The 27666-nt window shown below is 41.5% G+C and overlaps 1 protein-coding gene across 1 annotated transcript in view; it reads left to right on the top strand.

Moving 5' to 3' along the window:
- The window catches only part of kdm4b (lysine (K)-specific demethylase 4B), a 67047-nt gene that overhangs the window by 25536 nt on the left and 13845 nt on the right, over positions 1-27666 (top strand). The window contains exons 6-14 of the mRNA XM_083559044.1: positions 2283-2332; positions 6599-6702; positions 12085-12222; positions 20830-21026; positions 21190-21410; positions 22971-23140; positions 23798-23921; positions 24755-24933; positions 25999-26188. Coding sequence (XP_083415170.1) covers positions 2283-2332; positions 6599-6702; positions 12085-12222; positions 20830-21026; positions 21190-21410; positions 22971-23140; positions 23798-23921; positions 24755-24933; positions 25999-26188 — 1373 coding nt within the window. The remainder of the gene's footprint in view (positions 1-2282; positions 2333-6598; positions 6703-12084; positions 12223-20829; positions 21027-21189; positions 21411-22970; positions 23141-23797; positions 23922-24754; positions 24934-25998; positions 26189-27666) is intronic.

Below are 27666 nucleotides of genomic sequence, written 5' to 3'. Positions count from 1 at the left end.
ACTTCCACATCTGTTCTTATATTTTCCACTCTTCTGGCAAGATGTTTACTAGATTACTTTTTGATATTTGTGTGACATTCATTGGCTCTCAATATGTTTAATTGTATACCATCTTGCATAATTTATTTAATTCGTTTCTGCACGCTGATTTACACTCCTGAACGTTTTCTTATGCATATACGTCACCTGCATTCTGCCACAGATGCACTAGAGGGCAGTGTGTAGCTGTAAAAAAATATAATAATAATAAATAAATACAAAATTTTCAATCCTTTTTCCCCCCCTCCCAAAAATAAAACCCTTCTTGATTCTGTGGATCACTTGACTGTAATCGGAGCAGGCGTGATCATTAGCAGTGAACGTCTCTCTTGAGAAAAGGGTCCTCTCAAAAGTCTGGATAATAATTGTGGTAATAAATACAACGCCGGAAAGGATTGCGGCAGATCGCGATCCGCTCCAACAAGCGAAATATTTCTCCTTTTTTTGGGGGGGGGGGGGAGAAATCCAGAAGTCCATCCTGCATGTTATTACTCGCACGCGTTCGTTATTTTTTAGAATCATGTGCTATTTCTATTTTAACACCATGCTAATTAAACTTTAATCACAGGCTTTATTACAACATTACAGCAAAATCGCTTTGTGTTTATGTAGTGATCCTTATATCCAATATATGGACAAAAGTATGTGGACATCTGATTATGAGATAAGATGTGCTTCTTGAGCTTCTCGTTCTCGAGTCACCGTTCGCTCGGATTATAACCTCCACTCTTCTGAGATGACGTTCCACTAGATTTTGTGGAGATTCATTAAGCTACAACGGTGTTAGGAAAGTCAGGTACTCGTGGAGGTAAGGTGCGGTTGGTTTGTTTGTAGTAGTTTGTGGTAACAGTTTGCAGATAAACCATGTGTGGCTGAAAAATTTCAGTGTCCCAATACTTTTGCTCCTATAGTGTAGGTTTTTATTTATTTATTTATTTATTTTATGTATTAGGCAACAAGTGAACATATTGTCCTCAAAGTTGATGAGCGAGGCGTAAGGATTTGAGCGAGTTTGACAAATTGTGACATCTAGACGTCTGGGTCTGAGCGTCTCCAAAACTGCAGCTCTTGTGAGATTTTTCTGGTTTGCAGTGGTCAGTATCTATCAAAAGTGCTTCAGTGGAACAGTGGTGAACCGGCGACGGGGTCGTGGGCCCCTGTGGCTCATTAACGCACATGTGAAGCGAAATCTTTTCCCCCCACATTTTCCAGATATGTTAGGAAGCTGGGGTCAAAGTGCAGAATTAGCCATGATATAGCACCCCTGGAGCACAGAGGGTTAAGGGCCTTGCTCAAGAGCCCCAAGGGTGGCAGCGTGGCGATACCGGGGCTTGAACTCCCAACCATCCGATCAGTAATCCAGAACCTTCACCTCTGAGCTACTCCAAATTTCTTTGATAGATTTTCTCTAATTGAGTCAAGACAATTTAAATAAACAGCATGTGGCATCAGTGATTCGCCACTAGAGGCCGCTCCCGTACTGTAAAATGACAGCAACCCGGAAAAACTATCCGTGTGGATTTTGATCGTTGCGATGATTCGTTCAACCTCCTATTTGCAAGCACTATACAAATAAAAGTGATGAGAATTAAAGCCAGTGCTATGTGTAGGCCCCACGAGTTCTTTCGCACCGAATACTCCGTTTGCTGGAGCATTCAAAGACAGCATTCACTTTAGCTAGAAACCTCGTATTGACAGGATGGTCATGTGTCCACAAACCCACTGTACCCAACGAGATGCTTGTGTGCTTGTTGTCTTGGTTCAGTTGCATAATAAGTCGCGGTTCGACGCCTCGTAAGAGAAACGACAGCCGTCTCACAGGCAATCAGAAAGGCGTATTTTCAGAAGCGTCTCATCAATGAACAAGTTTTACTCTGCCACAGTTGCTGACGTTTCTAGAAAGAGATCAGATGAGGGTGCGAGTGTGAAGGAGATTTAATTTGAAAAGAAAAAAAAAAACCCAAAACAAAGAAACCTAAGATCAAAGACTTCGACTTAGTTTTACAGCAAGCAAGGCTTCTCTGAGGAACCTGGTGCCAATTCAAGGTGTGTGTCTCAGACGTCGAATGTCAGCGGAGTGTTTTTTCTTTCTTTCTTTCTTTCTTTCTTTCTTTTTTTTCTGGGAGCACGCTGCAGAGAAGGATGTAATGTTGATGAAGCAGACATGCCGCTCTCACCTCAGGCACTTTACTATTGATCTTGACAACTGATGCCTCTCGTTTTCTCTCTCTCTCTTTCTGCAGGTACGCTATTCCTCCTGAACATGGCAAGAGGCTCGAAAGACTGGCGAAAGGTAAAGCATCAGTCGTTCTCCTGTTGTTTTGCGAGAGAAATCCTGCATGCGCTTAACTCCGAGCCAGGCCTCGTCACGGTTCGCTGTGCTGCAATTCAGCGGTATTCAAGATATGCACGTAATTATTCAATGTAATATAATTAGGTGCTTTTGAATTTACATTCGATTCAATTCGGTTCGATTTGTTGAGCGCTTCGAACAATGGCCAATGTCCCCAAGCAATCTTTACAGAGATAAATAGGCTATGGAATTAGATTTTATAAGTTTAGTGCTGAAAAAACGGTTTATCTCTAACGAGCGACCGTCACAAAGAAAAACTCCTGGAGACATTGAGGAAGGAACCCTGAGAGGAACTCAAAATGGAACCCGTCCTCATTTTGGTAGCAGCGGAGCTTAAATGCTCAATCCATTTGCAGTCCTTAATCATTAATTACAGTCCAGATTCATCCAGTTCATTAGTTGCTTAGTAACTTAATTGTGCAGCTGAACATTGTCATGAACAGCTTAAGTGGGAACGCCATCTAGAGGTAGAACTTCAGGATGAAACGGGTGGATTCGAAAAGAAGAAAGGGACAGGATCGATGGTCAATGGTACCTCAGGAGCACGAGATTCTAGTGACCAGTGAAGTTACATGATATACAGGAGGCATGTTGACTGTTTTATGAAAACAAATACCATAATTCTGCTTCCTCAAAGAACGGACCATGGAGTAGTTTTTGAGTATTTGTATTAAATACACACACACACACACACACACACACACACACACACACTGCTTGTCCAAAAAAATCCCACACTTTGAGCACATAACATTGCTGAACTGAGACCTGACTAACTGCAGCAACCCCAGATCGTAGCACTGCCCCCACAGGCTTGTACAGTAGGCACTAGGCATGATGGGTGCATCAGTTCATCCACCTCTCTTCTTACCCTGCTGCGCTTATCACTCTGGAACAGGGTAAATCTGGACTCATCAGACCACATGACCTTCTTCCATTTCTCCAGAGTCCAATCTTTATGTTCTCTAGCAAAATAAAGCCTTTTTTTTCCTGAGCCTCACTGATAAGTGGTCCCAATCCCTTTCACTATTATACATAGTTTAACAGCTCTAATGTTGTTGTTTTTTTTACGATTTACTGTGTAGACAAAAGTATCCTGACATTTTCAGCAATATGTTGGTGAAGGCAGCGTAGGACGTCTTTAGATGCAGTAGCATTCAGTTTTCCTTTCACTTGAAACCTGTTCCACCAACCATGATGGTGCACAAAGCCAGCTTTTTCACTAATGGGTCGGGATAAAAGATCTCCCGCTATAGAGCTCCGACCTCAACCCTAACGAACAGGATGGATTGGAACGCTGACTGCACCCCAGGCCTCCTCACCTCACTTGATTTACTATCACCCTTGTCGCTGAATGAATCTCCAAAAGTACCAATCTCTTTGGTGCTCCTCTTTCATTCTTTCCAGTGTTTAAAAAGAGGGAGAGGGAATTGTGACCTGGAGGAAACCCTGTCCTGTCTTAAACAAATAACCAGAGATTACGAACAGAGCATCCGAGCGGTGGTGTGTATCCATTCCTCAGTGCTGACACACACACACACACACACACACACACACACACACACACACACACATACATACACACGGGCCGACGGAGAAGTTTTTAGACAAGCAGGAGAATCTCCCTCCCTCCTCCTCGTTGTTGTCCTCCTCCTCCTCTGTATGCCTCCCGCTCTCTCGTTCTCGCTCTGCTGGGCGATGAAGATTAGTTTGTGTTGTACGTCACCATGAGCTGACAGAGCAAAGAAAGGCGGCGCGAAAGCAAGCGAACCACACAGACGGGGTGCAGATCCGCAGTAATTTAACGGAATCGCTTTTCGAAATCCGTCTGAAATTATTTAACGCAGAAAAGACTGCACGCGCGGGTAGCAAAGCGCTAACGACTAAATCTAGAAGCTTCTCATACTGCTGACGCGATCGTGTATGTACAGGATGTACCGTACTACACCGTTTTTCTTGTTTATTAGGGTTTGCCTATTAGCTTAAGGTAGCTTAGTGGATATGGTACTTGACTTTATCTCCAAAGCTTGTGAGTTCAAATCCCAGACACACCAAGCTGGGCCCCTGAGCAAGGCCCTTAACCTTCTTAGCTGCTGAGTTGTAAGAATGTGATACATTAGCTGCATTTGGCAGATCTCATTTATCCAACTGTTAAATATAACAGTTAGTTAATAAGACGTGATACAGAAAGTTGCTTAAATTGAAGTCTCTCCAGTCAGTGCACTTGTTAGCAGGTTTTGGTCCCCGGGTCTACCTGTAACCTGAACTACAGCTGGGTAAAGACTCGCTAACAATATAGTTCCAAAATGTTATTTTCATTCTCTTTTGCAATCAGTAGCATTATTATTATTATAGTAGCAATGAAATATATAAGGCCAGATTAAGAACGAAGGATAAGAACTTAAAACACTGGTACACATTAAGCAGCTGGTCGGTTGTCTGCTGAGATCAGGTGGGTTTTTTTTTGGCTTTAGTTTTTTGTCCGGTGTGTTCCACTCTGTTGGCTCCAGTCGGATGCTGTCGGCTGTTTTTCAGCCGATTCTGCATAGCAATGCGAGAGCTATGGGGGAGCTATGCGAGAGCAATGGAAGATCTATGGGATAGCTATGCGAGAGCAATGGGATAGCTATGCGAGAGCAATGGGATAGCTATGCGAGAGCAATGGGAGCGCTATAAGAGAGCAATGGGATAGCTATGCGAGAGCAATGGGAGCGCTATGCGAGAGCAATGGGATAGCTATGCGAGAGCAATGGGAGCGCTATAAGAGAGCAATGGGAGCGCTATGCGAGAGCAATGGGAGCGCTATGCGAGAGCAATGCGAGAGCAATGCGAGAGCTATGGGAGAGCTATGGGAGAGCTATGGGAGAGCTATGGGAGAGCTATGTTCGTACACACATGGTTTGGTGTGTCAGATGCACCTGCCTAAATCGGCCTAATTTGCAGCACAATCGATGGCGAAAAAAAAAAAAAAAACGGCAAAATTCGGCCCGATGAATTGGTCGACCTCTAATAATAACGAATTGCAAGAAGCTTGGAACAAGGTCGCACTGGTTCCGAACACTTGCTGACGCCCCGGGGACGCCAACTCTGAGAAATAAAGCACTTTGGGATGTGCTCGCTAAGGAAAGTAATCAAGGAACGCAACATTACGTTTTATCATTTAAAGCCGAGCTCCATGGAAACTTTCACCCTAATCTTTTAGAGGTCATATAATTTTGTACTGGTTTTTAATTGAATTTGTGCCTTTCAGGAATGACCCTCCTTTTAAACACATTACCATGGCTACCGAGTCTCTCTGTAATATTTCCTCCTTGCTGGAGCACGAATGTCTCCTCGACTTGAACCTTTCCCGCATTAGCCAGTCTGGGCCACACTCGGGACCACACATTTGTCTGAATTGCTTCTTCTTTTTTACTCCACTTAATATCGCGCTTTGAAGACTAAACCAAGATTCAGGTTAATGTCCCTCAGGGGTAGCCTTTCGCCGCATCCGCTGCATTTTAATCTGCAGCCGTGTTCAGCTAGGGCGAGCTTTTTCCTTCTCTAGAGGTTTCAATCCTAAAGAACTCTGGAGATCAAAGGTTTTTACATGATGATCATATTTATGACGTACAGGTAGAGATGCATGCAATAGGGCAAGAGGTGTGTCTGTTTCTATATTTGGACAAAGGTTCTGTATGGACCTAGACCTGTTCTAAAGCCAGCTCTATAAAAATGTATCTACATGAGTTTGATTGGAACATCTTAAATGGCCTGCTTTAGAGTTCTGATCTCAACCTGAACACCTTTTGAACAATGACTGCACCCCAGATCTCTGTAAATCACCCTTATTGAATTAACACCCTTGTGGCTGAGTGAAAAATCAAGTGGAACATCTTCCCAGAAGAATGGAGAATATTATAAAAGCAAGTGGAGACTAAATGTATAATGGGACGCTCAAAAAGCACAATCCAATCTTATGGTCAGATGTCCACAAATGTTTGTCCATGAAGTGCACAGTCATTCATACATTTATTCGTTCGTGTCCTGGTGCGCTCACATATGGAGCGATTTTTGATTGTTGCAAGTTTCCAGTTTTTGGGAATGTGGTATTTATTTTCACTACCTTTTTGGAAAAGGTTTAACTGTCATTGTCTTCATGCTAAAATCTGTATGTTGATATTGTAAGTTGATGGTATATATAAAATAAATGTTTTTTTTTCCCAGGCTTCTTCCCCGGCAGCTCTCAGGGATGCGACGCATTTCTGCGTCACAAGATGACCCTCATCTCACCCTCCATCCTGAAGAAGTACAGCATCCCTTTTGATAGAGTACGTAGTCTCTCGCACGTTCTGGTTTGTTGTTATTTCTCGTTGTAGCGTTGGCTTGCGAATGTTTGTTTTAATTAAAACGTTTTTCCTTCAAATAAACACCAGAATTCACTTTCACACGCTGTCCACACGTCAGTACTGAAACGCCCTCACTGGTTTCTCAGTAAATCAAGACTTTCTATCAAACGCATTGATTCACCACGAGACACCGGAATTCCTAATCGTTCACGAGTCCTGCTTATCATTTAGCAATGTTCCAATTTGTTTTCCAAATTTCACAATCATTCACCAGCAGACCAAATCAATCACTAGCCTTCCTAATCATTCATTCACCAGTGTTCCAAATTGTCCATTGGAATTCCTGATGGTTCATCAGCATACCAAGTGCTGGTGTTCTTTATCATTTACCAGAATTCCAAATTGTTTTCCACTTTTCTAAACATTTACCAGTATCCCACATTATTCAGCAATTTACCTAATCATTCACTTTCACCAGTGTTCCAGATTGTTCAGGAATTCCACTAAAAATATTTTGGATTTCTGGTGATCATTCCAAATGTTCACCGTTGTTCCTGATTATTTCCCAGCATTCCAAGGTGTTCACCATAATTCTAAATTGCTTCCCAGCACTTATAATCCCTCACCAAAATTCCAAATTGTTCACCGGCATTCCAGATCATTCATAAGTGCTCACTGGTGCTCCAAATCATTTATCAACATTCCAAAAAGTTCTCCAGTGTTCCTGATTATCCACCGGCATTCCTGATTGATTGTCAGAATTCCAGATTGTTTCACAGCATTCCTAATCAGCTCACAATTCCAAATTGTTTCCCCAGCACTTTTAACCCCTCGCCAGAATTCCAAATTGATGACCGGCAATCCAAATTGTTCATAAATGTTTTAAATAGTTGTCTGGTGCTCCTGATCATTTATCACCATTGCAACTGTTTTGCCGACGTTCCCAACGATTGTCCATCAGAATTCCAAATGGTTTCCGAGCATTCCTAATCAGTCCACCAGCATTTCAGATTGTTTGCCAGAATTTAGAGTTGGATGCAATCGCTCCAAATCGTTTGCCAGCATTCCCACTCATTCCCTAACATTCCGAATCAGGTTACTTTCCATCAACCAGCTTTCCTTGTTGCACACCGGTATTCCTAATCTTTTGACAATATTCCTAATCATTATCAGCTTTTCCTGTTTATTGAACGGCATAAATAAATGTTCCTTAGTGAACAGATTTCCCTATTAGACATAAACACACCATCATTCCTAATCATCCACCAATCACTGTGCCAAAGCAGTGCTGCCCATGTGCCCTCATACACACACACACACACACACACACACACACACACACACACACACACACACACACACACACACACACACAAGGGGCTTTTGATGGGGTCCAACCACCAGGAATTTTGCACTCATCTTCTGCCTGATACTGATACTGAGGTCTAATGCTGTTTAAATCACTTAAAGCTCAGGTATGGAAGTGTGTATGCGCACTTTCTAATGCACGCACGCACGCACGCACGCACACGCGCACACACACACACACACACAGTTTGAATCTACTTATCTGCTCTGATGAAATGACGCGCTTGCTTATACTTTAGAATGGATGAGTGCACACACACACACACACACACACACACACACACACACACACACACACACAATTACGTTTTAAATTTGTCTCATTTCAATGTGTGTGTGTGTGTGTGTGTGTGTGTGTGTGGGGGGAGGCGAGAGAGAAGATGCTGCATGCAAATGTTCAGCAAAACAGCAGAAGCGAAATCTGAGTCAGGCTCTGTAGAGGTTTTTCATGTTCATCAGAGGAGATGAAACCCCCCCCGTATGGAGACTCAGAAAGTCTCCCTCATCGTCACATAACTTGTTTCTGTACGCAAACGATTGTTTAAAAAAAAAAAAAAAAAGCCTGATAAATATACAAATAAGACTATGACGTCATTTTTAAGTACAATTTTGCTGCATTAGCATTTTTTTTTATTATTTATATTCGATCTGCTTTCGCTTGTTTTCGATTAGTGTGTTTGTATATATACAATGTCATGAATATGCAAATAGACCAGAGGATCTTTAAAAAAAAACGTGTTTCGGTCCACACTTTTTGTTTTCCGATCGTTTCCCATCCACACGTTTGGAAAACGTTTTTTTTTAGGTAAAATAACAGCACACACCAGAGATTCTGACTCTGACCTATATAAGAGATTGTAACGTAACTCACTCATTAAATCATCCTTTTAGATGTTAAATATAGAGAAGACTGAGTGGAGTCTAGAAAAGTATGGAATTTTGAAATGGAAAAATGTAGGGATGCACCGAAATGAAAATTCTTGGCCGAAACCGAAAAGCGAAACACCGAAAGAAATTATGCCAATTATTATTACAATTGTATTTATGGCTATGACTGTGTACTAAACTTACTAAAATCAAGGCATTTCAATTGCATAAATTAATATTAAAGTTTCAAAGAATAAATCAATTACAAATTATGAAAATATTTATTTATAGCACATTGCAACAATGAACAGGATAAAATCAATTAAAATTTAAACTTAAATGTTTAACTTAAATGCACTCATGTGTACATTAAATAATAATGTACAGGCCCTCTGGCCTGCTGAAAGGTTGTAAAATTAAATAAGTTTCTGCATAAAAACAACGTGCATTCAGAACAAGTGCAACTGCTTAAAGATACAATACACAACACTATCACTGGGAAACTTCCTGCCTTTTTAAAAACGTCCACCACAGACGGAGTGCGCGTGCTCGGAGGGGTTTTGCTTTTCTGTGCGTGTTCCTCTCATATTCAACATAGCGATCGGATGTTTGGATTTCAGGTGATAAATTAAACCCGAAGTGGAGAAGGTCTTTGCAGACGCACCCCCTCTTGAAATTTCGGCATTACATGTTTTGCAAATCGCTATCCGTGGGTCTTTCTCAGATATACTGAAATACGTTTACACCGCAGACATGTTGCTTCAGACATGCACGTGCAGGCAGCGGTTTCTGTTTGCGTCATCACAACAAACTGTTTCAAAATGCACCTTTGGACCATTTTCGTCCGAAAATTTTCAGTGGCCGAATATTCGGTGCATCCCGAGAAAAATGTATCGAAATCCTCTGGAGAGGTTCTTAAAGGTTCTTCAGGCAGGAGATGGAAACCCCTGGATGGTGACTCAGAAGGTCTTCCTGAATATGCAAATGAGATGATGTCATTTTCGAGTAATGTTTCTTTCTTAAAGCACGAATATGCACTTAAAAAAAAAAAAATGTTTATTTGTATCCGATCTGCATCCGGATGTGTTTGATTCGATATGCAAATGCGTGAGCGTGAGCACCGAGGATTAAAAAAACGGCCTGATTACCACAACTAATCGGTCTGACTTTGTCGCTAACAGAAGTTGTGGGGCCGTGGCGATTCTTGGGAACTCTGACGACTTTGGAAACGACAGGATTGCAAAAAAAGAAAAAAAAAAGACTTGCCAAGGCTTGCTGACTTCTGATCGTGGATCTCGAGTCGTAAGGCAATTAGAGGAGCAGTTCTGGACGGATGGACTGGTCTAAGAGACGGATGGAAAGAAAAAGAGGGAAAGAGAAGGAGAAAGACATGATTGTAGTGGAAGTGACGTGTGCGAAGGAGTGTGGAAATGCAGGGGAGGAGAACAGGATCGAAGAAGCGGGTTGTAGAGGAGATGCGGTGAGGGACGAGCGAAGAAGCAGGCGAGATTGAGAAAACAAAGCGACGGATGAGCAGGAGGAGGAAAGAGCAGGATATATCGAGTAATAGGAAGTAAAGGAGAGATGGAGAGAAGGAGTGGGAGGGATTCGGGTGTTAAAAATGAGCAGACAGCAAGCGAAGGTGAAAAGTAAGATGGGGTGGGGAGGAGAGCAGAACGAGCTTGAAGCGGAAGAAAGGAAGGACGGAGCATGAACGAGGGGAGAGAGTGAGGATGAAATTGGATGAGGGATGTATGAAAAAGCGAAAGGGATATAAATGGAAGTAGGAAAAGAGGAATAAAGTAGGGAGAGAGTAAAAGATGGATAGAGGGACAGTGGAGAAGACGGAGAGCGAAATTGAGGTATAGATTGACGGATGCTGGGAGATGGTGCACTTTGGAGAAAGAAAAGAATCAGTCAGAGAGAGAGAGAGGAGAGAGAGCGAGAGAGAGAGAGATAAAGACTAGTAGGAGAGGAGATAATGGATAGAATTAGAGATGCACAGAGACAAGAAGATGAAGGCAGAGATCTTGAGCTTGATGGATAGAGTAAGAATTGTGGAAATAGATAAAGGAGGATAAAGAGAAGAAATAGTCTGTCTGTCTATCTATCTATCTATCTATCTATCTATCTATCTATCTATCTATCTATCTATCTATCTATCTATCTATCTATCTATCTATCTATCTATCTATCTATCTATCTATCTTCCCAATTCTTTCTTTCTTTCTTTCTTTCTTTCTTTCTTTCTTTCTTTCTTTCTTTCTTTCTTTCTTTCTTTCTTTCTTTCTTTCTTTCTTTCTTTCTTTCTTTCTTTCTTCAGCTTTGTGCCTCATTCTTCGAACATACCTTTTACTAACTCCATTATAAACTTTACTATAAATGTTCTTTCTGAATAATAACCTTCTGAAGATGTTTTGCTACAATTTGCAGTGTGTTTGTGGAGATTCAGGTATTAGTAATAAGTCATGTACTGATGTAGGGGAGGTGAAGAGGCCTGGGGTTCAGTCAGCATTCAAGTTCATCCCAGAGGTGTTCTTTAGGGTTGAGGATCAGAGCTCTATAGCAGGAGACCTTTCACTCCAACCCATGGAAAGCATATCAAGTTCATTTCTCTAGCGCTTTTCACAATAGACATTGTCTTAAAAGCAGCTTTACAGAACATAAGCGTGAAAGAGAATGATGTATGTTTATCTCTGAGGAGCAGCCTGGGGGCGACTGTGGCAAGCAAAAACCATATCGTTCTTCATTTTTGTCCATATAGTAAAGATCCTAGTAGTTTAGGATCTTGTTTATGTAACTGAGCATTTAAGGAATGGCCTTGCTCAAGGGTCCAGAACCAGAAGCTCGGTGGTCCATAGAGCTAAATTAACAACCTTCTGAAGTGAAGGCTTTTCTTTCTTTCTTCTGTTTTTATTTGGTTCTTTTTTTCTTTGAGGTCACCTGATTAAAGATCAGCTTTGTGTTGCTTAATTCACTGAACACACCTTTTACTAACTCCATTATAAACCTCACCATAATATTTAATTGAGAGAGAGAGAGAGAGAGAGAAAATACGTGGCTCTGCAAGACTTGCAAATAAAAAAAATTATTTATTTATATATTCTTGATCTTATGTGTCTCGTTCAGGTCACACAGGAAGCGGGCGAGTTCATGATTACGTTTCCATACGGCTACCACGCAGGCTTCAACCACGGCTTCAACTGTGCCGAGTCCACCAACTTCGCCACGCTGCGATGGATCGACTACGGAAAAATGGCCACGCAGGTAAGCAGCACAACTTATCAGGGGATCCTCAAATACCTTATCCATGTCATAGAGCTTTGAACTAAGAATCATTGGTCCTGGAGAACCTGCTGTCCTTATTTGATTGTTGTGCACTGATTAGATCTTAGAAAAGACTTGTTCTTGGCTGATTATTAGCTAGCTGATTTTTTTTCTTCTTCCCTGAATCTTGAAAATGTGTAATAGGAATATAATAATTATATTTAAAAATATGGAATTTAAACTACAAAATAACTACAAATAATGTAAAACAATAACATCCAAAATAAGTAAAAAAAACTAAAGAAAAAAAAAAAAACACTTAAACACCACATGGCATCAGGGATTTGCCTCTAGAGGCCGCTCTCGTACTCTATAATGACAGCCACCCGGAAAAACTATCAGTATGGATTTCAGAGATTCAGAGAGCACAATGACAAGTAACATAGTGGTGCAAATGACAAGGGGCAAAACAGTTACACTGTTAAAGAGACTCTAATGCTATACAAAGTATGAGAATGGTCCATCATGATGTCATGAAGGGCGGAATTCCTTGTATGTACATTTCTCCCGTAAGTACATTTCACCCACCACCGTGCTTCATTCGGGAACGGAAGTTGAACAGAATGTCTCCAGAGAAGTGTGATTTTGGAAAGGAGAACCTTGTGCAGAACTTCCCATATAGACATGTCCTGCTGTAGTCGTCGTTGCTGCTGCTGTTCTCGATGTTAATTTTTATACTCTGTATCCGTTTCTGGAACACACGTGTATGGCTGGATCTGATCGTTCGACAGAGTTCAGTTACAGACGATCACTTCGCAAAACTCTTTAGCTCCGCCTACAACCACGCCTTCAGGAGCTCGGCTGTTTTTTCTTTTATGAATCTTATTAAACTAAAGACTCTTCAGACATATAAAGGCTGCAACACTACTCTATAGGTACTCAAGATTAATATAAGATTGGACAAAACTGCTTCAGCATTTTACTTCTAATAGTGGATCTGAAATCTATTCAAATAAATAGAGACTTGATAAATAAAATTTGTAGCACCTGCCCAGAAGTAACATTTTCAATTATTATTTTTTTTTCTTCATATTTTTTTGGAAAAGTCGTCAAATTTCAGGCTTAAAAAAACAACTTTTAACCCCTTTAAAATCGGACATTTAACAGAAAATTCTATTTTTGGGAAATTTAACTGTTTATGGGGTCTTTTAAAAAAAAAAATACAAAAATTAAAAAATGTATTACCATTTACAAATGTGATTATTTTTTTCTTTTTTTGGATAGCAATTTACTGATCACAGCAATGTATATTTTATAACCAAAACAAATACTTATTATGTAAATTTTACGAAAATGAAATATTTATAATTTCTTACGTTAGTTAAAAATGATTTTATTACGTTTTTTTCATTTTTAATTAGTTTAATAATTAGTTTAATAAATAGTATTTGGCATTGTGGCAGTAATAATGCAGATTGCATCATTTAATGCAATAGATTGCTGACTAAGCTAAATTACTTTGTATACCTGCTGTATTACATCTGATGCACATATTTTCAACACGATTCTACTAAAACATTCTTCAAAAAATATAAATTAATTTAGTTGCTTCAAAAATCTACATATTCATATTAAAATAATCAGTAAAAACAAACTTTATTTTTACCTGAACTTTCAAAATCTTGTCAAAATCTGCAAAGACGTGCAGAAAACCCACAAGTCAATTTACGAAGGCAGCCATATTGGAAAATCCTGCTATCAGCTGAAGAGCATAGATAAATCCAATAAGGGCAGATGAGGAGTCTCCGATTGTATTCAACAGGTTTTTTAAGGAAAGTATTGTTAATGCAGGTGGTGCAGACGTCTCAGAAACGAATTTAGGGTTTAGGAAAGAGATGGAATAAACAGAAAAGGACAAAGTTCTCTCGACTTTCTGCTTAACAAATTTCTGCCACTCAAGTGGATTCTGCCACTTGCAGCTACGTCTCACAGTGCATTATGGGAGTCTACACCGCATGAAGTTGCATTTAATGACGATCAAAGTCTCATTAGTTCCGTTCTTCTTGTTAGCATCTTGGCAACTCAACGTGCGTGACGTTTTTGCTACGGATGCTCCGCATGCCATCTAGCAGCTTGGACTTTGTGAGGAGCATTTGGTGATTTACTTAATTGATTGAATAATAATTTTTTTTGGAGCTCGCAGTTTACTAGGTTTCTCCAACAAGCGGTTTCAGAGATTGAGAAGGCAACAGCTTGGGTTTTGTCTCGAGAACCACAAAGGCCACATGGTGCTCTAACTTCCTTTAACACTCATGTTCATCTTCCTGTGTCTTCTGTATCTTTCTCCTGTCCTGATCACAGAGGGGTCAAAGTAACAGAAGTGGAGAATTTTCTAAACTCTGCTTCACCAAAGGATGTGTGGCCTGATGCATGGATGATGTAGAGAGAGGAGGATGAATAGTGGATGGCGAGATAGAAGGCTGAAAGAAGGGTAGATGTTTGGGCAAACTGCTTTATAGGAGGGATATAGATGACTGGAATAGTAGATGGATGAGCAGACAGACAGACAGACAGACAGAGAGAGACAGAGAGAGACAGAGAGAGACAGAGAGAGACAGAGAGAGACAGAGAGAGACAGAGAGAGACAGAGAGAGACAGAGAGAGATTGATTTTGGGGTAAATTGCTTCATAGGTGGAAAATAGATGGATATGTGAGTAGATTGCAAGATGGATGGATGGATTGGATGGAAGAATGAGGGGCAGGAATAGAGGCTGGAAGATGGCATGAAAGGATTGATAGATGACAGAAGATGAATGAGTGGAAAATAGGTAGTTGTGTGATCGACGGATGGATGGATGGATGGATGGATGGATGGACATTAGGTTGAAGAATGGATGGATCAGACAGTGGTTAGATTAGCAGAATTGAATATTGGTAAGGAAAGAGGGATGAACAAATATAACTGAGGATGGATAGACTGAGGTATGGAAGATGGTTAGATACATGGATAAAGTAGTTGATGGACAGACTTGGAGAGATGGAAGTGTGTGTGTGTGCAGTACCTGAATAAAGAGCAGGAAATAAATATGTAGCAAATTCATGTATTTATTCAACGCCCTCCCTCTCTCTCTCTCTCTCTCTCTCTCTCTCTCTCTCTCTCTCTCTCTCTCTCTCTCTCTCTCTCTTTCTCTCTCTCTCTCTCTCTCTCTCTCTCTGTCTCTGTCTCTCTGTCTCTCTCTCTCTCTCTCTCATGGCACTGGACAGCTGTCGCTTTTAGAGTCCGAGGGAGAAGGAAGGACGGTGATTATTTCAGTCTGCAGATTTTCCTGTCTGCACTTTATGGCTGAGCTCATTAGTGGAGTGTTTTAAAGGCAGGCTGCAGGGTCTCATGAACATCCGTACATGCAGGAAATGACTTTGGATTAAAAAAAAAATCCCCACATCAATGATTTGGGTTTAATACAGGGGAAAAGTAAAGCGAGACAGAGTGAAGGTCACGCCCACGCTCAGGACGAGCAGCCACTCTAATTATGTCGAAGGCAAATTAGAGGCTGCAGTATGCCGAAGATTCAGAAGGGAAAGTTCTTAAGATCATCAGATCCTGTAGGATTGAGGTCCGTAGGCAGCGAGGGTGCCATGAGTGCATTTCATTTTATTAACGGGAAAGACGAACGGACGTGTGAATCCTAGAATACAAGAAACTTTATACTGAATACAAACACTACACAATTCCGATCTGAGACGACTGATCCTCCCTCCTCTCTGTAGCCATGTGCTTCTTCCCCTAAAATAGTCATTCATCAAACCTATCTCAATTATACAAAGAATAAAATAAAAAGAAAGAGAGAAAGAAAGAAAAAAAGAAAGAAATGGGAATTGGGAGAGAGAAAGAGAAAAAGAAAGAAAGAGGAAAAAATAGTAATTGTGAGAGAGGAATAAATAAAAGGAAAGAAAGAAAGAAAATAAGAAAGAAAGAAAGAAAGAAAGAAAGAAAGAAAGAAAGAAAGAAAGAAAGAAAGAGGGGAAAAAGGGGAATTTGGAGAGAGGAAGAGAAAGAAAGACAATTGGAATATGGAGAAAGAAAGAAAGAAAGGAAGAAAGGAAGAAAGGAAGAAAGAAAGAAAGAAAGAAAGAAAGAAAGAAAATTGGAATATGGAGTGAGAGAAAGAAAGAAAGAAAGAAAGAAAGAAAGAAAGAAAGAAAGAAAGAAAGAAAAAACAAAGAGAAAGAAAGAAAGAAAGAAAGAAAGAAAGAAAGAAAGAAAGAAAGAAAGAAAGAAAGAAAGAAAGAAAGAAAGAAAGAGAAAAATAAAGAAAGAAAGAAAGAGGGAATTGGGAGAAAGAAAATTGGAATATGGAGAAAGAAAGAAATAAAAAAAAGTGGAAAGAAAGAAAGAAAGAAAGAAAGAAAGAAAGAAAGAAAGAAAGAAAGAAAGAGGGGAAAAAAGGGAATTTGGAGAGAGGAAGAGAAAGAAAGACAATTGGAATATGGAGAAAGAAAGAAAGAAAGAAAGAAAGAAAGAAAGAAAGAAAGAGAAAGAAAAAAAGAAAATTGGAATATGGAGTGAGAAAGAAAGAAAGAAAGAAAGAAAGAAAGAAAGAAAAAAAGAAAAAAAGAAAGAAAGAGGGAATTGGGAGAAAGAAAATTGGAATATGGAGAAATAAATAAATAAATAAAAAAAATGTGGAAAGAAAGAAAGAAAGAAAGAAAGAAAGAAAGAAAGAAAGAAAGAAAGAAAGAAAGAAAATTGAAATATGGAGAAAGAATGAAAGAAAGAAAGAAATGAAATTGGAATATGGAGTGAGAAGGAAGGAAAGAGAAAGAAAGAAAGAAAGAAAGAAAGAAAGAAAGAAAGAAAGAAAGAAAGAAAGAAATGATGATGGTGTTGAGGAGGTCTGGGGTTCAATAGGGTCCATGCTCATATAGTTGGCTTTGTGCACAAACCTGTTCCAGGATGGAACATGCCCTCGAGTCTTCTAGTTTAAGTGACGGGAAAATGTCATGCATCCAAAGACTTGTATAAAATTGTCTTCAAATTTGTGGCTACTGATTGAGGAAGAACCACATCTGGCTGTGGATCCTGTGCATCCAGTGTATCTTTCAGTGTTTGCGACCACTAATAATCGCTTTTCACACACCATCGAGTGATTTACACTCCCTAAACGATGCAGGCATTACCAAGGATGCTTTTATGAGACGTTTTTACTGCTGCTCGAGATAAAGCAGGCCACGGTTTACACCAGATTGCTTAAAACGGCTCCAAGCGTCGCTTTCTCGCTGATGGATCGAGCTAAATCAACACCCAAAGTGGCTTTATTTGCAGTCCATCACGAAGAAAAAGTCTTTATAGGGAAACCTAATGCCTTCACACCCGCTCGTTATTCAGCCCCGTTCATATTTACACACTAGCCGTCTCTCTAATGGAAGTAGTTCTCGCGTGTTGATGGTGGGAGTTCCCAAATTTCTTCTAAAGCCTCCAGACCCCCATTTTCCCTGCTCATTGTCTCAAGCCTCAGCTCAGCAGAAATCTATAGGACTCCAGTGAGCACTAGGCAGGAGGCGTAGAGCTGTTATTGCTTTGCGGCTGTGCGCTTATTGTTGTGGTTATTAACACCAGGTATATAGAGGCAGCTCACTTTCGATATCGCTGCCTGTCGCTTCGCGCTGAAATATTTCCCGTAATTTAACTCGAGGTTCTCGGAGTTCGGAGGAAATCAAGGCCAGGTGTAATACGAAGGGCTGGCTGAGAAAAATCTGTTCTGTTTTCATCTCTCTTTCCTGGTCTTACTGTTTCACTCTTGTTTGGTTTATATATTATTTACTTTCTCATGATGTCTTCTAATTGGTCGCCGTGTTTAGAACACAGGGGGCGGAAAACGCCAGCAAAGAGACTGATGTCAGAATGGTGTAAATGGAAGCTAATGTTTCTAATATACAACACTGTAAATGAAAGCTAATGTTTCTTTACTGTTATATTAACAATATTGAACGCAGGTAGTCGAGATGATATATTTTGATCACAGACCCATTTTGTTCTTGAAACGCAGATCGTTTTTGCGACTAGAGTTTAAACGGTAGTGGATTTTTTCCAAAAACTAAAAAGCTAGCTTGGATCGTAGTTGCCAACCTAAAATAAAAATAAAGAAAAAACAAAACAGTACTGAATCATGAAAATGTGCTAAATGAAATCCATATATTAATTGCGTTAATAAATATTGAGGAAAATAAGACATGCATTCAAACTGAAACAAAAAGTAACACTTCCAATTAAAAAAAACAGCCAAAATCAATAATAGTAATAAAAAAAAAAAAAAAAAAAAAAGATTAAAAAAACAGCATGTGGTGTCAGTAATTTGCCTCTAGAGGCCACTCTTGTACTGTATAACGCAACCTGGAAAAACTATTGGTATGGATTTTTGCAGATAGTGCTAGCAATCAACTAATCGCCTAAACCGATGAATCGGTCGACCTCTGATTGTGGCCTTTTAGCACCTCGTAAATGGCCTGGTACCGTGTCTAGAACTAATGGGAGGGGTCGTCTCATTTTTCACCATTAGACAGCAAACTGACTCTAGCAACTTTGCCAGTGCACTTGGAAGTGATTAAGGAGAAGAAGCTGAAGTTGGTGTAGTATTTTACCTAAAATCTTTATCTTTCCCAAATTTTCTTATAGATGACGCTTATTTTTAATGTCATTATGCAACATTATTAATTCTGAAAGACATTTCATAAAAGGATCTAAGAAAAATGTCTAAGAAGGATTGAAGTTGATACATCAATAAACCCAAGTACAAGCATAAAAGCTTTCAAATTGAAAAATGAACTTGATGTAATGGTTTGTTTTTCATCAAGCGCCTGGACCCCCAGGATTTTGGAAGTCACTCAGCTCCTCTCAGCTGAGGAAACCACTTGAAGCTGTGGAAAATAAACCTGCAGAACCCTTTTTCCCGATTATCCAGGAGGGGCCCCTGTCAGGATGAAGCCTTAAGAGAAGAAAATCCTGTCAGCACACGAGCCTGTCAGTTTTCGCGGGATAGACCCCGGTCAGAAAACCCACCCAATCACTGAAGGGACTCTGATGTCCCCTGAAGCGGAAATACTCTGTGATCGACGCGTAGCGAGGTCCACGTCTGTTGTTTTGATGAACTGGAATGCCACTCGGTTCAGCAAGCATTTCCGTTTTAATTAGTTTTGGACTTGTGTGTTTTTGAGGAAATAATGGATAAATGTATCCTGTGGTCTCTGGCAGTTTCACCAGTTTGGGTTGGATATGGATGGAGGTGCATGTTGAACATCCACTGATGAGTATGATAGAATTGTACTCGAAACACAATGTTTTTGTCTGCTTGTCAGGACCATATAAATTTGTGTATCTTGTATTAACACAGTTAAAATTTGAACATGATAATAAAGCGAGACTGTATATACTAACTGTAGAAGCCTGTGGGGGCAGTGCTATGATCTGGGGTTGCTGCAGTCGGTCAGGTCTCGGTTCAGCAACGTTATGTGCGCAAAGAATGAGGTCAGCTGACTACCTGAATATACTTAATGACCAGGTTACACCATCAATGGATTTGTTCTTCCCTGATGGCACGGGCATATTAAAAGATGACAACGCCAGGATTAATCAGGCTGAAATTGGGAAAGAGTGGATCAGGGAGCATGAGACGTCATTTTCACACATGGATTGAACACCACAGAGTCCTGAACCCCATTGAGAATCTTTGGGATGTATTGGAGAAGACTTTGGGCAGCGGTCCAATTCTCCTATCATCAATACAAGAGCTTGGTGAAAAATTACTAAAACTCTGGAGGGGATTGAATGTTGTGACATTGCAGAAGTGCATCGAAACGATACCACGGTGAATGTGTTTTTATTCATTTTTTTTTTTTATAAATCTTAATAGCTGACGATGTTGAGGTTTTCGTTGGGAGTAACGACGATGGACAGGATTAGAAATGATTTTATGAGAGGGACAGCACATGTAGGACATTTTGGAGACAAGGTGAGGGAGGTGTGATTGAGATGGTTTGGACATGTGCAGGGAAGGGACATGGGGTATATCAGTAGGAGAATGCTGAGGATGGAGCCACCAGGAAGGAGGAAAAGAGGAAGGCCAAGGAGGAGGTTTATGGATGTGGTGAGGGAAGACATGCAGGTAGTTGGTTTGAAAGAGGCAGATGTAGAGGACAGAGGGGTATGGAGACGGTTGATCCGCTGTGGCGCCCCCTAATGGGAGAAGCCGAGAGAGGAAGATTTTTTTAATTATTCTTATCTCCAGTTACTTGTAGGTCACTGTTTTTTGTCTATAAAAAAAAATTATAACAAAAAAAAGGAGTCAGCAGGCCAATGAGATGTTCAAATAGTCAGAAGAGTGAAACATTACAGGAAAATGTTATCACATGCAAAACCCTACACAGTACGAGTGTAACGCTTATTACAACTACTCTAACATAAAACGTAAAAATTCTAAATAAAAACGACAAAAGTTAAAATAGAATACAGGAATAAAATGGAATAGAATTTAATTATAAAATGTATGATTGAAGTAATTTGAGCTGCTTTTCATCTTTTGATTGGTTGATTTGGCTTCTTCTGTTTCTAGTGCACGTGTCGGAAAGACATGGTAAAGATCTCCATGGACGTATTTGTGCGCTGCTTACAACCGGACCGCTATGAACTGTGGAAAAAAGGCAAGGACACGGCCGTCCTGGACCACCTAAAGCCCACCACGCTGACCAGCCCCGAGTTGGAGAACTGGAGGAAGAACCGAGTGACCTTTCGGGAGAAGCAGCTGCGCAGGTTCGAGACATTCTCACTTCTCACAACCGCCGTGTTTGTGGACGATGATAAGTCTCAGTGCCTGGAAGGCGACCAGACAATTATCATTTGCATTCTCATAGGAAATGGAAAGGTCAAAGGTGATGGGACGGTAATACAGTCGTGTCTTTCTTGGTTTCCTCAGAGCTCAGCAGAAAATAAAGCAGCTACGCCGACTCAAGCCCGAGGAACTGAAGCTGCTGTCCGACGAGGGCTTCGAGCTGGACATGGTCGATTATCATAAGCGGTTAGAGGAGAAGGAGACTCAGAGGAAGCAACAGAAGGAGGAGAAGATGACCAGAGAGGCCATGCTCACACTGGAGGCTTTGGAGAGGGAAGAACAGGAGGCAGCGCTCAAAGAAGGAGGTGAGCAACTTAGTTTATACATCAGTGGCTGGTGCTGAGATTTGAACTCATGACCTTCTAGTCAGATGTTCAACATCTTAACCACAGAGCCACCTCACCCATGTTTTTTCTTTTTGTTATTTTATGGACAAAAGTATTGGGACACGTGTCTTTTACAGGGTTTGAAATAAAACTTTTGAAAATCTACATTTTAGGTCTTTAAAAAGGCTTCAATTCAATGTTCTAGGTCTTAAATGATGTTTGAGCTATGAAGAAGTGCAAGTCTTTGATGCACCAGCATGAAATTAGCCCTTCATTTAAACTAGGATACCCAAATCTGTTCCAGCATGACGGTGCCCCTGTGCACTAATCCAGCACCATAAAGATAAGCTTTACATGAGTTGGAGTGAGAAGATCTCCTGCTACAGAGCCCTGACCCTCAACCCTATTGAACTCTATTGGGATGAATTGGAACTACACCCCAGGCCTCCTCACCTCACCTCCTCACCACCATCTGCCTTTTTCAACCCAACTACCTGCATGTCTTCCCTCACCACATCCATAAACCTCCTCCTTGGTCTTCCTCTTTTCCTTCTTCCTGGTGGCTCCATCCTCATCATTCTCCAACTGATACATGTCCAAACCATCTCAATCTCACCTCCCTCACCTTGTCTCCAAAACGTTCTACATGCGCTGTCCCTCAAATAAACTCATTTCTAATCTTGTCCATCCTCGTCACTCCCAACGAAAACCTCAACATCTTCAGCTCTGCTACCTCCAGCTCCACCTCCTGTCTTTTACTCAATGCCATTGTCTCTAAACCATACAACATCTCAGGTCTCACCACAATCCTATAAACTTTCCCTTTCACTCTCACAGATACTCTTCTATCACAGATCACTCCTGCTATCACTCTTCTCCACTCACTCCACCCTGCCTGCACTCTTTTCTTCACTTCTCTAACACACTCTCCATTACTTTGCACTGTTGACCCCAGGTACCTGAACTCCTCCACCTTCTCCACCTCTCCTCACACTGCCCCATACATGTCCTGCACCACCCTCACATACTTCCGACACACCTGACTTCTTCATACAATACCACAACTCCTCTCTCGGCACCCTGTCGTACGCTTTCTCTAAATCCACAAACGCACAAAGCAACTCCTTCTGACCTTCTCTATACTTCTCCATCAACATCCTCAAAGCAAATAATGCGTGATGTTTTCTTCTGCTTTGCTCTCTCTCTCTCTCTCTCTCTCTCTCTCTGCTGAGACAAAGCTTCTCTAGGTTGTCGAAAGGCAAGAAAAGAACCCCTGATCTTACCTGGAAGATTTTTGATTGTTTTTATGTTCGTATTTTATTTTTGTAAGCGCTTCCCCATATTTCGCTCAGAAACTGCTTAATAATGACAAGATGCTCAACATAGTTTACAAAAAAAAAAACCTCCACTCAAAGTCTGAGCATCTCTCTGAATCCGCTGCCTCTCAGCAACTTGTGCTGTTTTTCTTTTTCTTTTTTTTCTTTTTTTTGCAAATCTCCTGATAGGATTTTGCTGACTGTCTTTTTTCTTTTCCCGCAGCTTCCCAGCCGCCCGGGGCGGAAAAGGAGTCTGAGCAGGCAGACGAAGATGATCAAAAGAAAAAGAAGAAGAAGAAAAAGGTAAAACCACCCGAAGAGGACGGCTACGCGTTATCCGAGGCCCAGAGTAACGGAGGCACAGCTGTCGGCGGCTCGGATTCCAGCTTGCAGGTGAGCACTGAAACCACTCAGAAACATTTAGAGGTCTTCCGTCACTTCTAGAGCATGAACGTAGACCTGTTCGTTCTCTGCTTGGAGTTGGCCAGAGCTGGTAGAGATGATTCTCCAACATTTTCCATGTGGTTGTATGTACAGACTTACGGACCCCTTCGTAGCTTGAAAATATCGAGAAAAAGTCCTACTGATAGCGATACTGATCACTGCAGACCAGGAACAGCCCACAAGAGCTGCAGTTTTAGAGATGCTCCGACCCAGACGTCTAGACGTCACAATTGGTCAAAATTTGCTCAAATCCTTATGCCCGTTTTTTCTGCTTCTGACATCAACTTTGAGGACAAAATTTTCTCTCATAATAAATAAATCCACCCACTACCAGGTGCCATGATGAAGAGATCATCAGTGTTGTTCACTTTACAACTACAGAGTTATGGAGATACAAAATCCAATGCCTTAACTATTACGCTACCACTGCCCTTAAATTTGGTCTGGACCACCTTGATTTATTCCAGAAAAAAGCTGCTGTACGATAACAACATAATTCTGAAATCTATCGAAGCGCGGTGGCGGCGGCATCGTTTGCGTTTCCCTGGCAGTATTTGTCATTTGAATGTTTTTCAATGTTGGTTTTATTCGGCGTTTTCATTGCAGACCAACCTGTACCCAAAGATGAAGATGAAGGTGGAGGTGAAGAAGAGCCGAAGGCATCCGTTCAGCAAGCCACCCATGCGCACACCCACTTTCATCGTCAAACAGGAGGCTTCCAGCGATGATGGTAAGAGACTGCATGAACCCGCAGCATGCACCCCGTGACCATTCTGCAAACAGAAATAATTTTTCTACTGGGAAGAAAACAAGAAGAAGAAAAAAAAGCAGGATGAGATAGCAAGGGTTGTGTAGCGAGTCGTATGTTTGAATCCTCTCTGTTTGAGGGCTCTTTTAGAAGAACCTCCTTATTGTCTCTTGTGTTAACCTTCAGGAAATGGACACTATTGCTGTCCTTTATTATTGCATCCAGAGAGGGTTCAGTGCTTTGCAGAAGGTCCCAGGGGTATTACATATTAATGCTGCCTGGGCTTGAACTCATGATCTTCTGATCAGAAGTCGAGCACTACTCCAGCCAGCGTTTCCTTTAATCCAGCGAAACAGGAACCTTTTTAAGGACGCGGCTAAAAGGAGCCCCGGGACGGAGCACGGCGTTCCTGTGTCTTTTTCCTCGCCCTCCTTTTTGTTCTGCGTTTGTCTCGATTTGCTCAGACTGGCACTTATTGATCCGAGGATCACGACTCCTGCTTACCTGTTTTCAAAGTCACTTTGAGGCGGCAGCAGGGCAGCATGAGCTCGGTGTCTCCCCCTTTCAGACGGAGAGGGACGTGCGAGGATTAGCGTGAGTGGAGCACACAAGGACACGGAGCAGTTTAGAGGACCCATCAGTGTAAAACTGTCCCCTTTTCCCACGCGGAACACGTTGCGATTAGCATCTCTTAAGTGTTATTGGTAAAAGAGCGAGCGATAGATGATGAAAGAGAGACTGTGTAGGAAGGAAAGACAAAAATTGGAACAAAAGGTCACAGGAGTTTTTCTGTGCGTCTCTACCTCTGTTTCCAGAGATGTACTCAGGGCTGTCAGTAGGTGGTGCTGTTGAGCAGGAAGTGAAGAGGCAGGAGCAATGCCACTTGTGGCAAACCCTTTCACCTGACTTCATGGCAGAGAAGCAGTTCAATGCCGGCATGGCGTCTCTGGAGCCTCACTGCGCCGTCTGCACGCTGTTCTGCCCCTGCACACAGGTAACGTTTCTGGGTCTCACACACACACACACACACACACACACACACACACACACACACACACACACACTCACGTACACACACATACACACACATCCCCCCACCGTCTCACCAGCACTCTAAAAAAACAACAACAAAAAAACTCATTCAGGTAACAATGTAATACACAGTATTACCAAAAGTTTGCGGACACCTGGTCATACGGTATGTGCTTTTTGATCATCGCATTCCACTATTAGTGCTAATTTGCGCTTCTACTTCATTCCACTCTTCTGGGAAGATGTTCCTCTACATTTTGAAGTATGCTTATGGATATTTGAGTTCATCAGCCACAAGGGTGTTATGGAAGGCAGGTACTGATGTAGGTGAGGGGACTTTGGGTCTATTCAGCGTTCACATTCATCCCAAAGGTGTTCAGTAGTTATGAGATCAGAGCTCTATAGCAGGCCAAACAAGATCTTCCTCTTTAAAGCATGTAAACCTGATCTTCAAGGGGCATCGCCATGCTGGAGCAGGTTTGGGTTTCCAAGTTCAAGTGAACGCAATATTATATCATACCCCGTCCAAAGACAATTGAGTGTCTCCAGCTTTGTGGTAACACTTTGGAGAAGAACCACATATGGTTGGAAAAGTCAGGCATGCAAAAGTATTGGGACACCCCTGTGGTGCCCCTGTGCACAAAGCCAGCTCCATGAAGATCTGCTTTACATGGGTTGGAGTAGAACCTCTCCTGCAATAGAGTTTCAAAACTTTGGAATGAATGTGAACGCTGACTGCACCCCAGGCCTCCTCACCTTCTCACCTACACCATTACCTGAGTTTACTAAGAGACACAGCTCTATAACAGTACTGAATTGCTCCATCATGCTGCGTAATCACACACAGACCCCGTTTATCAGTGATACCAGGAACTCACTTGTCCTCACACCATTCAATGAACCTATAAATGAATTAAAAGCACACGCCATTCAATATTCAATAAAAATGGCTGCTTTTGTGTAAAAGTGTCCCAGTCACTTACTTGTGTGTGTGTGTGTGTGTGTGCGTGTGTGCGTGCATGTTTAGCCCCAAAAGGACAGCGCTTCTGTCTCCGATGTCTCTTGCATTCCTGTGTCTCGGTGCGGTGAAAAGACTCGGCCCCTCGTGCCCGAGATGTGTTTCAGTGCCGGTATGGCGAACACTGAGCCGCTTCCCTCCAGCGCCGAGACGAGCACACTGCTAAGCTGCACCTGCTGCAACCTGCAGGTCCATGCCAGTGAGTACACACACACACACACACACACACACACACAACGCATTTATATTCTCCTCCTAGTCTTTTGCGTTTTTTCAGAGACATGTGCAAGTTCCTTTTGTTTCTACCCAAAAACTCAGTCATGTAAGGATATGAAGATTAGCTGTGACCAGACAATTGTATAAATATCCAGATGTTCCACTTCATTTACAGTGTAAAATCCAGCCGTAGTATGAAGTACAGCTTCATACGTTTATACGCTCGGCATCCGGACAGTTAGTTTCTCCAAACGTTCAGCTGAAACACTTTTGAAAAAAACTAGTTAGAAATCTCTTTACGGTGCAGTTTATCCAAGAGCAGTTCAATAGGATTTAGGTGCAGTAACTGGGCAGGTCGTTCCATGCTATATATCACTCCAGACGACTCTCTAAATGACGCTTCGGCACGTCGTATGGTGAAGAGCCGCAGTCCAGACGGAATTGAATGATGTAATGGTTAAGTATGGAATGCGAGCCATGTTTGTTCAGGATTCCTTTCACTTTCTGGTATAAGTCTCCAACCTTCCCTGCTCCAAAACCCCCCCCCAAACTATTAATCTTCCACCTCCATGTGTGACTGCGTGGGTGAGGCAGTCTGATCACATCATCTCCTGTTCTCTGTCCTACACAAGTTCTTCTGTTAGCACCAAAAATGTCCCACTCATCCTTCTGGAGAACCTTCTTCCAGTCATTCACTGTCCATTTGAACTAGTTTCTTGCATAGGAAACAAAAAGAAAACCTTACAAAGACATACAAGGTGTTTCAGAAGGTCATGAGTTTATATCCCACCACCACTAAGCTGCCACTGCTGGGCCCTTGAGCAAGGCCCTTGACCCCTTAACTGCTCAGTTGTATGAATGATATAAATGTAAGTTGCTCTGGATAGGGGCTTCTGCCAAAAACCATGAATGTAAACGATACTCGCATAATGAGCCGCTGATGATTAAAGCTCAGGTCCTGATGGTTTTAGAAACATCACTGGATTAAGAATGAAGGGTATAAAAGATTTTATAGATAAAAATGAAATACAGCTCTCTGTTGCTTTAAAAAAAAAAAAATCCATTAAACAAAACAACAGTATTAAATCTTAATATTAAGAATGAGCGTTTTCATAACCGAGGTAAATGCAATTCACATCTTGATGAATATCAAAGATTAAAGATACACATGAAGCAGCTACCCTCTCCATTACGATGCAGTGCGATCCGATTCCGATCTGATCGAACACATTGTGATTCCACGGAAAACAACATTATGCTCTGAAATTCAATATGGAATTCAAGCTGCTACTCTCGGGCCCTTGAGCAAGGCCCTTAACACTCTGTGCTCCAGGAGGCGCTGTAGCATGGCTGACTCTGTGCTCTGACCTCAGCTTCCAATCAAGCTGGGATATGTGAAGAAAGAATTTCACTGTGCTGTAATGTATATGTGCCAAATAAAAGCTATTCTAGATCACTTTT

The sequence above is a fragment of the Silurus aristotelis genome (genome assembly GCF_946808225.1).
Source record: "Silurus aristotelis genome assembly, chromosome: 13".
Lineage (NCBI taxonomy): Eukaryota > Metazoa > Chordata > Actinopteri > Siluriformes > Siluridae > Silurus > Silurus aristotelis.
The sequence above is the reverse complement of the archived record's forward strand: the minus strand, read 5'-3'. Positions and strand labels throughout refer to the sequence as shown.